Below are 12,309 nucleotides of genomic sequence, written 5' to 3'. Positions count from 1 at the left end.
AGGGCCTTCTCTGTGGGAGCTCCCACCCTCTGGAACGAACTGCCCCCAGAGATCAGGGTGATCCCTGATCTCCCTTCCTTCCGCCGCGCCCTCAAGACGTGGTTGTTCCAGCAAGCGGGACTGGCCTAGGGGATTTTATAGGGGTTTTAATTACTTTTAATTGGACACTCTCAAATATTTCGTTTTAATTAAATTTTAATTAGGTGTAATATGTATTTATGTTAGCTTTTTATCATTTGTCAGCCGCCCTGAGTCCGAAAGGAGAAGGGCGGGATATAAATGGAATTAATAATAATAATAATAATAATAATAAAATGAGAAGGAAGGAAGAAGGAAGGAAGGAAGGATTTTAATTACCTTATCAGTTGGCTGTTGAAGAATTGGCAATTTCTCTTCTAGCTTGTCCAAACCTTTCAAGGCGTATTCATTCGCTGTGGAAACTGGGGAAAGAAAAGGTTATCTGGAGGTCAAAAAAGTCAAGATGGTGGCCGAGCACCTCTCCTTTCTACGTGGGTCAGGATATGCAGAGGACGGACCACAGAACTGCAGTGTAAATGGGGGGCAAGACAGATTCACTTAGCAACCACACGATTCACTTAATGACTGCAGTGATTCACCAAACTGGCCAAAAAAGGTTGCAAAATGGGGCAAAACCCATTTAGCAACCATTTTGCGGTTGTTAAGCAGATCTGCCTTCCCCCAGTGGCTTTCCTCGTCGGAAGCCTGCTGGGATAGGTTACAAAGGGTGATCACGACATCCCGGGATGCCACAACCGTCATAAATATGAGCCAGTTGCCAAGGACCCAAATTTTGATTATGTAACCATGGGGGAATGCTACGCCGGTCGTAAGTGTGAAAAACGGTCATAAGTCACTTTTTCCCCAGTGTAATAACTTGTGCCAATTGTAATTTCAGCCCCTGTAACTTGTGCCCCTTAATCTAAATAACTAATAAATAACTTCAGGAAGCCACTAAATGGTTTTAATAGTAATAATAATAATAATAATAATAATAATAATAATAATAATAATAATAATAATAATAATAATAATAATAATAATAAAAAAAAAAAAAAAAAAAAAAAAAAAAAAAAAAAAAAAAAATAATAAAAAAAAAAAAAAAGTTGGAAGGGACCTTGGAGGTCATCTAGTCTATAGTAAATTATAGATTAGACTATATAGACTATATAGACTATAGCTGCCAAAAAAACCAACACAGTGCTAGGCTGCATTAACAGAGGGATAGAATCAAGATCACATGAAGTGTTAATACCACTTTACAATGCCTTAGTAAGGCCACACTTGAAATACGGCATCCAGTTTTGGTCATCACGATGTAAAAAAAGATGCTGAGACTCTAGAAAGAGTGCAGAGAAGAGCAACAAAGATGATTAGGGGACTGGAGGCCAAAGCATATAAGGAACGGTTGCTGGAATTGGGTATGTCTAGTTTAACAGAGAAGGACAAGGGGGGACATGAGAGCAGTCTTCCAATATCTCAGGGGCTGCCCCAAAGAAGAGGCAGTCAAGCTATTTTCCAAAGTGCCTGAAGGCAGGACAAGAAGCAACGGGTGGAAACTAATCAAGGAGAGAAGCAACCTGGAACTAAGGAGAAACTTCCTGACAGTTAGAAAAATTAACCAGTGGAACAACCTGCCTCCAGAAGCTGTGAATGCGCCAATACTGGAGGTTTTTAAGAAGAGACTGGACAGCCATTTGTCCGAAATGGTATATAGGGTTTCTTGCCTGAGCAGGGGGTTGGACTAGATGACCTCCAAGGTCCCTTTCAACTTTACTATTATTATTATTATTATTATTATTATTATTATTATTATTATTATTATTATTATTATTATTATTATTATTATTATTATTATTATTATTATATCATAATAATGATGATGATGATGATGATGATGATGATGATGATGATGATGATGATGATATATATACTACTAACTTGTAATTTTGATTTTTGCACTGAGGACCCATATTAGTAGAAGTTTAGTTATTTTACACTCGTAGTCCTCATATTATTTGATTTTTTCAAATTATTGTGTTTACGTGTGGTTCGAAAGCAGCCTTAGAAGGCTGTAGCAGTCCCGATTTACGGTCAGATACCCTCTCGAGAAAATATTTGTTGTGCATCAGACGTGTGCGCTCCTGGATCTTGTCACCGGTCCCAACTGATTGGGCTGCGCCTTAATTACAGCTTTCATGCCGGTGACTAATCTTTTCTTGCCTCCCCTGCCTACGTGTGTGATGCTACTCATTATCTCTGCATGTGGCCTTGTGTCCGGTGAACTCTTTCCCCCCCCTTTTTTTGGTCATTCAGACTCTCCGTATCCCTCAATCCCTCCCCCCTCTCACTCTCCTTCCTTCCCTGCCCTGGTGGTCTTGCTGCGCCGTGTTCCCTGTCCCCCTCTCCTCTTTTCCACACTCCTCATTTACATACCAGTTGTTATCCCTTGTTCTATGGGGCCACTTTACCACTTTACCACTTTATATATATATAAAGAACTGAAAAAGCTTCTTGGATGAGAAGCGAAATGTCTTCAAGGGAAAAACGAAGTCCACTCGCCTTTTGCAAAAAGCCCAAGAGAGGGAGAAGGGACCACCGTTTCATTTAGCAGCGTTTGGGTTATTTACTCACTCTGTGGCTCCAGTTTGTTCAGGATGGGCTGGGCGCCGGTGGCCGCCACCGAGGCAATAGTCTTCACTCCCTTCTCGGCCATGTCACAAACCGACTTCATGTAGGGATGGCTCTCTTTCGTAGAGGTGTACGCTGCCGAGACCATGTCGTAGGCGGAGCTGACCAGTGGCAGGCTGGCTACCCGATCCGCTACGTTCTGACAAAGGGAAGAAACAGAAAAGAGCGGCAACCGTGAGGACTAGCAACTGGGTGGCTCCTTCCCCCTGCTTCTCCCATTTTTTAATGAGCTGTGGTAGCGCAGTGGTTAGAATGGAGTATTGCAGGCAAACTCTGCCCACTGTCAGGAGTTTGATCCTGGACCGACTCAAGGTTGACTCAGCCTTCCATCCTTCTGAGGTCGGTAAAATGAGGACCCAGATTGTTGGGAGGGGCAAAGATGCTGACCCTGTAAACCGCTTAGAGAGGGCAGTGAAGCACTGTGAAGCGGTGTGTAAGTGTTATTGCTATTGTTCTGTTCTGTTCTGTTCCATTCTATTCTATTTTTACATTCTCTATTCTATTCTATTCTATTCTATTCTATTCTATTCTATTCCATTCCATATTCTAAATTCTATTCTAAATTCTATTCTACTCTATCCTATTCTACTCCATTCCATTCCATTTTCTATTCTAAATTCTATTCTATTATTCTATTCTATTCTGTTCTATTCCACTCCATATTTTATTCTAAATTCTATTCTATTCTATTCATTCCATATTCTATTCTAAATTCTATTCTATTCTATTCCATTCCATATTCTATTCTAAATTCTATTCTATTCTATCCTATTCTACTCCATTCCATTTTCTATTGTAAATTCTATTCTATTATTCTATTCTATTCTATTCTATTCTATTCCACTCCATATTTTATTCTAAATTTTATTCTATTTTATTCCATTCCATATTTTATTCTAAATTCTATTCTACTCCATTCCATTTTCTATTCTAAATTCTATTCTAAATTCTATTCTATTCTATTCTATTCTATTCCACTCCATATTTTATTCTAAATTATATTCTATTCTATTCCATTCCATATTCTATTCTAAATTAAATTAAATTCTATTCTATCCTACTCCATTCCATTCCATTCCATATTCTATTCTAAATTCTATTCTAAATTCTATTCTATTCTATTCCATTCCATTTTCTATTCTAAATTCTATTCTAAATTCTATTCTATTCTATTTTCTATTCTATTTGCATTCTTTTAGAGAGTCACTGAGGCCACTTGGATGTTTGTCTGTGTCCTCAAGATCCCCTGAGTGGGGCCAATGGGTGTGGAGCCTTCTAGGAACCGGTGAAAGGACCGTGTTGTAGACTGGAGATGGATGATATTGTATCTCTTCCCCTCTGTTGAGAGAAGGCTACACCACTCAGCTGACCCTGAGGACACAGACAAAACTCCCAGTGGCCTCAACAACTCTCTAAAAGAATGCAAATGACCAGCTGTCTGCAAGGAGTATAAATCCTTCCCTTCCCACCATCCGGTCACAGCTGAAGAAGCTTCTTGGAGGAGAAGCGAAACATCTTCAAAGGAAAAACAAGAAAGTCCAGTTGCCTCCTGAAAAAGCACCTTTGAGATAAATTGCGTATGTGTGTGTGTTTTTGTGCTATCCCCTGCAGGAGAGTCCCTGCAATGAGAGATTAGAGCTGGCACAAATAGAGTGTGTGTCCCCTGGAATCTTGCCTATTAAACTCAGAAATGACACACTGGGCATCTCCTACTTGGCAAAGCACCAAAACGAACGGCTCGTCTTCCAGAAAATTCATTTTCCTCAGGTTGTGCAATCGTCTTTGCCAAAGTGATAATGCGACAGCTGTCGCTCGCTCCCAAAATAGATCCAGAGTTTGTCACCTCAGCTCCGGACAAAACTCTACACAAACTTGGCCCGGCTTGAAGCTTGCTTGGCACAACAAAAGGAGACCTCAGCGGACGTGATCAGCAGCTGACTGCTGACAGCATTGTACCAAGTCCTCAATTTACAACCGTTCATTTAGCGACCGGCACTGAAAAAAGCGACCGAGGACCGCTTTTTCACCACTTAGGACTGTTGTAGCCTCCCCGTGGGTCACATGATCAAAATTCAGCCACTTGGCAACTGACTCGTATTTATGACGGTCGCAGCGTCCCGGGGGGTCACACGATTCCCATTTGCCACCTTCTGACAAGCTAAGTCAACGGGGGAAGCCGGATTCACTTAACAACCGGGTTACTCACTTAACAACTGCAGGGATTCTCTTAACAGCCAAGTCGTAAAATGGGGCAAAACTGACCTCAATGTCTTGCTTAACGACCAATTTGGAGCTTAATTGTGTTCGCAAGTCGAGGACTAGGTGTAGTTGAAAGATACAGCCCACCAAACCAAGTTAACATTCATAAATGTGACTTTTCGACGGAGAACCGCTTCATATCGTATGTCAATTCCACTCGGATCATTTTTGGGATCAACTCCACTCGGTGGACAGATTTGGGATCAACTTTAAGAGGCAATGTCTCCCCTGAATCTAGAAGTCCACAACCAGCCCACTCTTAAATGAAGGCATTCCCAGAGAGGGCCTACTATCCCTATAAACCTAGAACTACGAAGAAACTTCCTGAGAGTGAGAACAATTAACCCGTGGAACCACCCGCCTCCAGAAATTGCGAATTCTCCAACACTGGAAGGTTTAAAGAAGAGATTGGACAGCCTTTTGTCTGAAATGGCACAAGGTTTTTCCTGCCTGAGCAGGGGGTTGGACTAGAAGACCTCCAGGGTCCCTTCCAACTCTGTTATTCTATTCTATTTATTCCCAATGTCTCCAAACCTCAGTTATTTTCTGTTCGGTTTCTTCCACTGCCGGGGTGGAGGTGGTAGACGGGGCGACATCAGCACTCTTGGTGGAAGCCATGGTGAGTTGAGGTGCAGCTATCAAGAAAGAAAGAAAGAAAATTCGGATTACGCTCCGGCTTTATCTTGATGAGCCTCGAGTAAATTCCAAAGAGATAAAAAAAAAGGCAGGTGATCCATGCAGAAGGTCGCCCCGAGAACAAGGATCAAAGCCTTTGACATTATCCACGCAACCCATTCACAAGTCCCAAGGTGAGGGAGATGGCAGTGCAAGCAACACTCCTTATTTGCCCTGGACTTTGGCACCCAAAGCTTCAGCAATCGGCAACACAGCCCCGACTGATTTGAGACGATCCCCGCCACTAGGCAGGGTCTACCTTTGTTATCCCTTAGATGCGAGACCACCGTCGTAAAGTGAGGAACTTAAAAATATCCAGGAAGAAGCAAAGATGAAGGGAGCAGCGTCCCCTTTGGTGTTTTACTGTCTTTGTGCTGGGGAGACAGCAGGAAGGGGATGGAAAGACAGGTAGTCCTTGACATATAACGGTTCATAATCAGTGGAACTACCTGCCTCCAGAAGTTGTGACTGCTCTGACACTGGAAGTTTTTAAGAAGAGATTGGAGAACCAAATAATAATAATGATAATAATGATAATGATAATGATAAAATAAAAAGTTGGAAGGGACCTTGGAGGTCATCTAGTCCAACCCCCTGCTCAGGCAGGAAACCCTATACCGTTTCAGACAAATGTCTGTCCAGGCTCTTCTTAAAAACTTCCAATGTTGGAGCATTCACCGCTTCTGGAGGCAGGTTGTTCCACTGGTTAATTGTTCTGTCAGGAATGTCTGAAATGGGATAGGCCAGGGTTTTCTCCCCCTGAGCAGGGGGTTGGACTAGAAGACCTCCAAGATCCCTTCCAACTCTGGCCTTCTATTCTATTCATATAGCAATGACTATTCAAAATTACCACGGCACTGAAAAAGCGACTTAGGACCAGTTTTCACAAGCAGCATCGCCTGTGGTCACGTGATCAAAATTCAGAGGCTTGGCAACTGGCATGTACTTATGATGGTTGCAGTGTCTCAGGATCATGTGATCCCCTTTTGCACCCAGGACCCCAACCTTCCAAATCCTTTTGACTTTTCACAGAGCACTCCAAAATCCAGCTTGGCTCATTTGCTTCTGGCCATACCCTGCAGAATTTTAACAAAACCTGCCCCACTCTGGTGAGACAGAAGAGACAGTGTGTATCTCTGCCCCCCCCACCCCCCAGCCCCCAAAGACGCACACAATCTTTGGCCCCCAAAGACCCAATCCTTCCTTCTTCGCCCGCCGGCCGTTCCCAGCCATTCTCCGTTGCATCACCCCTCTCTGGGCCAAAGGACGGCGACTTTTGTCACCCAGAAAGCAATTTTGCAAGAAATCCTCAAGAATGAGTCAACGGGAGACCACTTCCCCCCCACCCCCCACACACACACCCCACACCACCACCCTTCGCCATTTGTTCCAGATTGCAACATTTCACCCCGGATTGGTTCATCGGGAAAAGAAATGCACGACGCTGAACTTCAGCCAGACTTCCGGGTGAATGTCTGCAGGAGCACAAGAGTACGGCTAGTCCTGTGTGTGTGTGTTTGTGTGTGTGTTTGTATGGGTGGGTGGGTGTCTTCCAAGGCAGTGGGTAAGGGACAAGCTTTCATGTTTTGCGCTCCTTCTATAAAGCTTTACGCTCGGGGGTTGTCCTCAACTTACAACAGCTCGTTTAGTGACCGTTCCAAGTTACAACGGCACTGAAAAAAAAATGACTTCATAATAATAATAATAAAGTTGGACGGGACCTTGGAGGTCATCTAGTCCAACCCCCTGCTCAGGCAAGAAACCCTATACCAGTGGTGGTGAACCAATGGCACGGGTGCCAGAGGCGGCACTCAGAGCCCTCTCTGTGGGCACACGTGCCGTTGCCCCAGCCTCGCCTCCCCCCACGACCCCCTCCTCACCAGCAGCCCCCGTGGAGGAGAGTCGCCCCCGAGCGTGGCCCACGCGGACCAGCGCAGCCAAGGACGTGGCAGCCAGGCAGCGTAGACAAGACTCTGCCCTCACGCCCCATCATGCACAGTTGATGCTGCGGGGCACGGGCAGAGGGCGTGGCCACCATGGCATTGCTGGGCGATCTGCGGCGGGCCCTGTGGGCAGGCGGAGTGGGGGCGGGGCAGGGGGTGGAGCGGAGGCGGGGCCAGTTTTTGGGCACTCGGTCTCTAAAAGGTTCGCCATCACTGCCCTATACCATTTTGGACAAATGGCTGTCCAGTCTCTTCTTAAAAACTTCCAGTGTTGGAGCATTCATTGCTTCTGGAGGCAGGTTGTTCCACTGGTTAATTGTTCTGTTAGGAAGTTTCTCCTTAGTTCTAGGTTGCTTCTCTCCTTGATTAGTTTCCACCCATTGCTTCTTGTCCTGCCTTCAGGCGCTTTGGAAAATAGCTTGACTCCCTCTTCTTTGGGGCAGCCCCTGAGATACTGGAAGGCTGCTATCATGTCCCCCCTCGTCCTTCTCTTCATTAAACTAGACATACCCAATTCCAGCAACCATTCCTTATATGTTTTAGCCTCCAGTCCCCTAATCATCAATCATTACAGCTATGTTTCACACTTACGACCATCGCAGCATCCCCCTTGCTCAGCCGATCAAAAGTTGTGGCTGTCATTGACTCAAATCTCAAAATTGGAACTAAATGGATGCTCGTCCCTCACTTTTGAAAAGATTCTTTACTTTATCTAATCGTCTTGCCTGAAAAAGCCCCGAGGACGAGATCCTTATGGAGTAATCTGGAGCAAAGTGCCACTAAGCTCAACAAAATTGCCCAACATCGTTTTTGCAAGCTAATCTTCTCTAAGTTGAAATAGCCTCTAAGTTACACCATGGCCACAATACTTCTGAATTTTTATTTATTATTTTTTTTAAAAAAAAAACCCCACCCATTTCTTGATTTCACTTTTCTTTCCAATTCGCAGCACGATTGCCGTGGCCTTAACAGACAAGATGGCTTGAAAAGGATTTTTAAAAACAGGCCCCCTTTTACGGCTTTCCTTGCCACAGTTGCGAAGTGAATCACTCCAGTTGTTAAGTTAGTGACACGGTTGTCCGAAATGGTATAGGGTTTCCTGCCTGGGCAGGGGGTTGGACTAGATGACCTTCAAGGTCCCTTCCAACTTTACTATTATTATTATTATTATTATTATTATTATTATTATTATTATTATTATTATTATTATTATTATTAAGCACAGATCCTGGGACACTGCAATTGTCATAAATATGAGTCAGCTGTCAAGCATCCGGATGTAAATCACATGACCCTGAGGATGCTGCAACGGTCACGAGTGTGAAAAAGGGTCGTAAGTCATTTTATTTTCAGTGCCATTGTAACTTTGAACGGTCACTAAACAAACTGTTATAAGTCAAGGACTACCTGCACAGGTAGATTACATAGAAATGGGTGTTAAAACTGGAAGAGTGGGCAGGCTTATGGGGGCTAGCAATGTGATGTCACTCAGAAACTCTCAAATGCTGCCAGAAATTTGATAGCACTGTTTGCGATTCACATATTTATTACAAAGCACAAGCTGCAGTTTATAAAAACTTTATAGCCATATAAAATGCATTGGTGGGAAACGGCGCTAATAGCCTAACGTGGTTTCCCTTGTACAATCATTCAAGAATGAGCAGAAAATTTTAAGTACGTTCTTTGTTGGCACTGCAACTTGGCACATTTAAGAAATGTGGACTTCAACTCCCAGAATTCTCCAGCCAGCATGCACAGTGGCTAGGGAATTCTGGGAATTGAAGTCCCACACTTTAGATGATTTAGATGCCATTGTTTGGCCCAGAATTTACAATACACGTCATACCCTTGTAATATCTTAATTGTCATAGTTAAGGAGATTAAGTTAAGATTTTAGCGGGATACGATATATATCTTGTAAATCCTGGGCCAAAATTGGCATGTAATTCATGTAAATTGCAGGACTTCAAGTCCCAGAATCCCCCAGCCGGGTTAAAGAAAGGCAAACTGTGGCTTGGTGGACTCTGAGTTGTTAGCCATCATAGTTAAGGAAACTAAGCCAACATTTTACAGTGTATTATGTGCATTGTAAATACGGGGCCAAAACTGGCATATAAATCAACTCGATTATAGGACTTCAACTCCCAGAATTCTCCGGTCAGGGTAGCTTGGTGGATTCTGACTTGTTAGCCATCATAGCTAAGGAGATGAAGCCAACAAGTCCACCAAGCTACAGTTTGCCTTTCTTCTAGCATTCTGGCTGGGGAATTCTGGGAGTTGAAGTCCATCCTTCTTATATATGCCAAGGTAGAAAAAACAGGATGTTGAATTCTCACGGCTCTTTCTTTCCCATCTGAGCTTTAGATTATTTTTACATGTGAATGAGTTTCGCCCGAGATTGCTAAACAACATCCAGCAACATCGGCAACACAATTTAAGGATGTCAAACCGGACATGTGGCGCAAGTCAGCAAGTTTCACTGGGAGCATCTGATCCTATTGGAATTTGCTATTAGAATTAATGCATAATTATTTTTTTCTCCCCATGTTTGCAACAGAGACAGCTTAATAAGAGCCTTGCATAAACTGTTGCTGGTCTATTGGAATTGGGTATGTCTAGTTTAATGAAGAGAAGGACTAGGGGGGACATGATAGCAGTCTTCCAGTATTTGAGGGGGTCCCACAAAGAAGAGGGAGTCAAGCTATTCTCCAAAGCGCATGAAGGCAGGACAAGAAGCAACGGATGGAAACTAATCAAAGGAGAGAAGCAACCTGGAACTAAGGAGAAACTTCCCAACAGTTAGAACAAATAACCAGTGGAACAGCTTGCCACCAGACGTTGTGGGTGCTTTATCACTGGAGGTTTTTAAGAAGAGGCTGGACAGCCATTTGTCTGAAATGGACTAGGCCAGGGATAGGCAACCTTGGCTCTTTTATGACTCGTGGACTTCAACTCCCAGAATTCCTGAGCCAGCATGGCTCAGCTTGGAGACCTCTCCCTTTCCCCTCAGCGTGGCTGGCTCAGGAATTCTGGGAGTTGAAGTCCACCAGTCATAAAAGAGCCAAGGTTGCCGGGAATTCTGGGAGTTGAAGTCCACGAGACATAAAAGAGCCAAGGTTGCCTAGCCCTGGAATAGGGTTTCCTGCCTGAGCAGGGGGTTGGACTAGAAGACCTCCAAGGTCCCTTCCAACTCCCTTATTCAGTTATTCTATTCAAGCAAGAAAATAAACTGCGGCCTTTTTGTAAAAAAAACAAAAACTACCATTTTGAATAGATTTTACCTTTCAATTCCAAAGCACAAAATTCAACTGCCTTCCCTTTTCAGAAAAATTAATGCAGGGCTAATTAATGCAGTTTGGCTTCAGGCTATGGGCTGCATTCAAAAGAGGAGACGGGGCCCAGGAGAAAAACTAAATGTGATTTATTGAAAAGGCTGTAACTTTAAGGCGACATCTCCAGACTGACAAAGTAACCCGTGCCTTAAATTTCAGGAGTCCAGACTCGTGGGGAAAAATTAAGTTTTTGGAAAAGGAATTAAGCTGTTCATATTTTTTGGCGGCCTTATAATCCTCATTTAATGTTTTACATAGGTAGTCCTTGACGTACGACCGCCATTGAGCCCCAAAATTTCTGTTGCTAAGCGGGACCATTATTTATTGAGTTTTGCCTCATTTTACAACTTTTCTTCCCAGAGTTGTGAAGTGAATTACTGCAGCTGTTCAATTAGTAACACATCTGTTAAGTGAGTCTGGCTTTCACCCATTGACTTCGCTTGTCAGGTCGCAAAAGGGGACACTGCGACCGTCGTAAATACGAGGTCGGTTGCCAAATTCTGAGTTTTGATCACGTGATCATGGGGATGCCGCAACGATTGTGTGAAAAAAATGGTTACATCATCTTTTTTGTAGTGCCGTTGGAGCTTTGACCGGTCACTAAATGAATTGTTGTAAGTTAGAACAATTAACCAGTGGAACAACCTGCCTCCAGAAGTGGTGAATGCTCCAACACTGGAAGTTTTTAAGAAGAGACTGGACAGCCATTTGTCTTGAAATGGTATAGGGTTTTCTGCCTGAGCAGGGGGTTGGACTAGATGACCTCCAAGGCTCCTTCCAACTTTATTATTATTATTATTATTATTATTATTATTATTATTATTATTATTATTATTATTATTATTATTATTATTATTATTATTATTATTATTATTATTAAGAACTGCCTGTACTGTGATTGCTTGATAGCGAGATGGGGACATCTGAATTTAACAAAAATAAAAGGCAGGCAAACTTTTCAATTTAAAAACAGAAGCCACCTTTTTAAAATAAAAAATAAAATAAAGACAAAATTAAACCAATTATGGCTCCTACTGGGTTCATACCTAAACCGGTTTGGCACCCCATGAATGTTGCTAATGTCTGGGAAAAGAGCTGTTGAATTTGTACATATTTTAATCTTCTATTTTATATTTTAAATTGATGCGGTATGGTATGCCTGATTTTAATTGCGATGCTTCCCACACGAATAAAGATTAAGCATCCAGTTTGGCAAGCTGGACAGTTTTAAGATGTACAGATTTCAGGCTCCGGTGCTACACCAATCCAAGCAGCATGAACGAGCTACTCTCAGATAGACTGCTCTTTCAAAGGAGGCTTCATTTACACCAGGGAGCAGTGAAAGCAGTCAGCTGTTAAACGCCTCCTCCAATCACAGCGCTGGGTGGTCG

The 12,309-nt window shown here is 43.1% G+C and overlaps 1 protein-coding gene across 1 annotated transcript in view; it reads right to left on the bottom strand.

Annotated features, from left to right (window-relative positions):
* LOC107297950 (perilipin-3-like) overlaps positions 1–12,309 on the bottom strand; it is a 21,437-nt gene that overhangs the window by 8,493 nt on the left and 635 nt on the right. Inside the window, exons 2-4 of the mRNA XM_015827315.1 lie at positions 5,503–5,603; positions 2,653–2,848; positions 358–440 (exon numbers count right to left, since the gene is read on the bottom strand). Coding sequence (XP_015682801.1) covers positions 358–440; positions 2,653–2,848; positions 5,503–5,586 — 363 coding nt within the window. The 5' untranslated portion in view covers positions 5,587–5,603. The remainder of the gene's footprint in view (positions 1–357; positions 441–2,652; positions 2,849–5,502; positions 5,604–12,309) is intronic.

Source organism: Protobothrops mucrosquamatus, unplaced genomic scaffold (assembly GCF_001527695.2).
Source record: "Protobothrops mucrosquamatus isolate PMUCROS unplaced genomic scaffold, P.Mucros_1.0 scaffold3608, whole genome shotgun sequence".
Classification (NCBI taxonomy): domain Eukaryota; kingdom Metazoa; phylum Chordata; class Lepidosauria; order Squamata; family Viperidae; genus Protobothrops; species Protobothrops mucrosquamatus.
The sequence above is the reverse complement of the archived record's forward strand: the minus strand, read 5'-3'. Positions and strand labels throughout refer to the sequence as shown.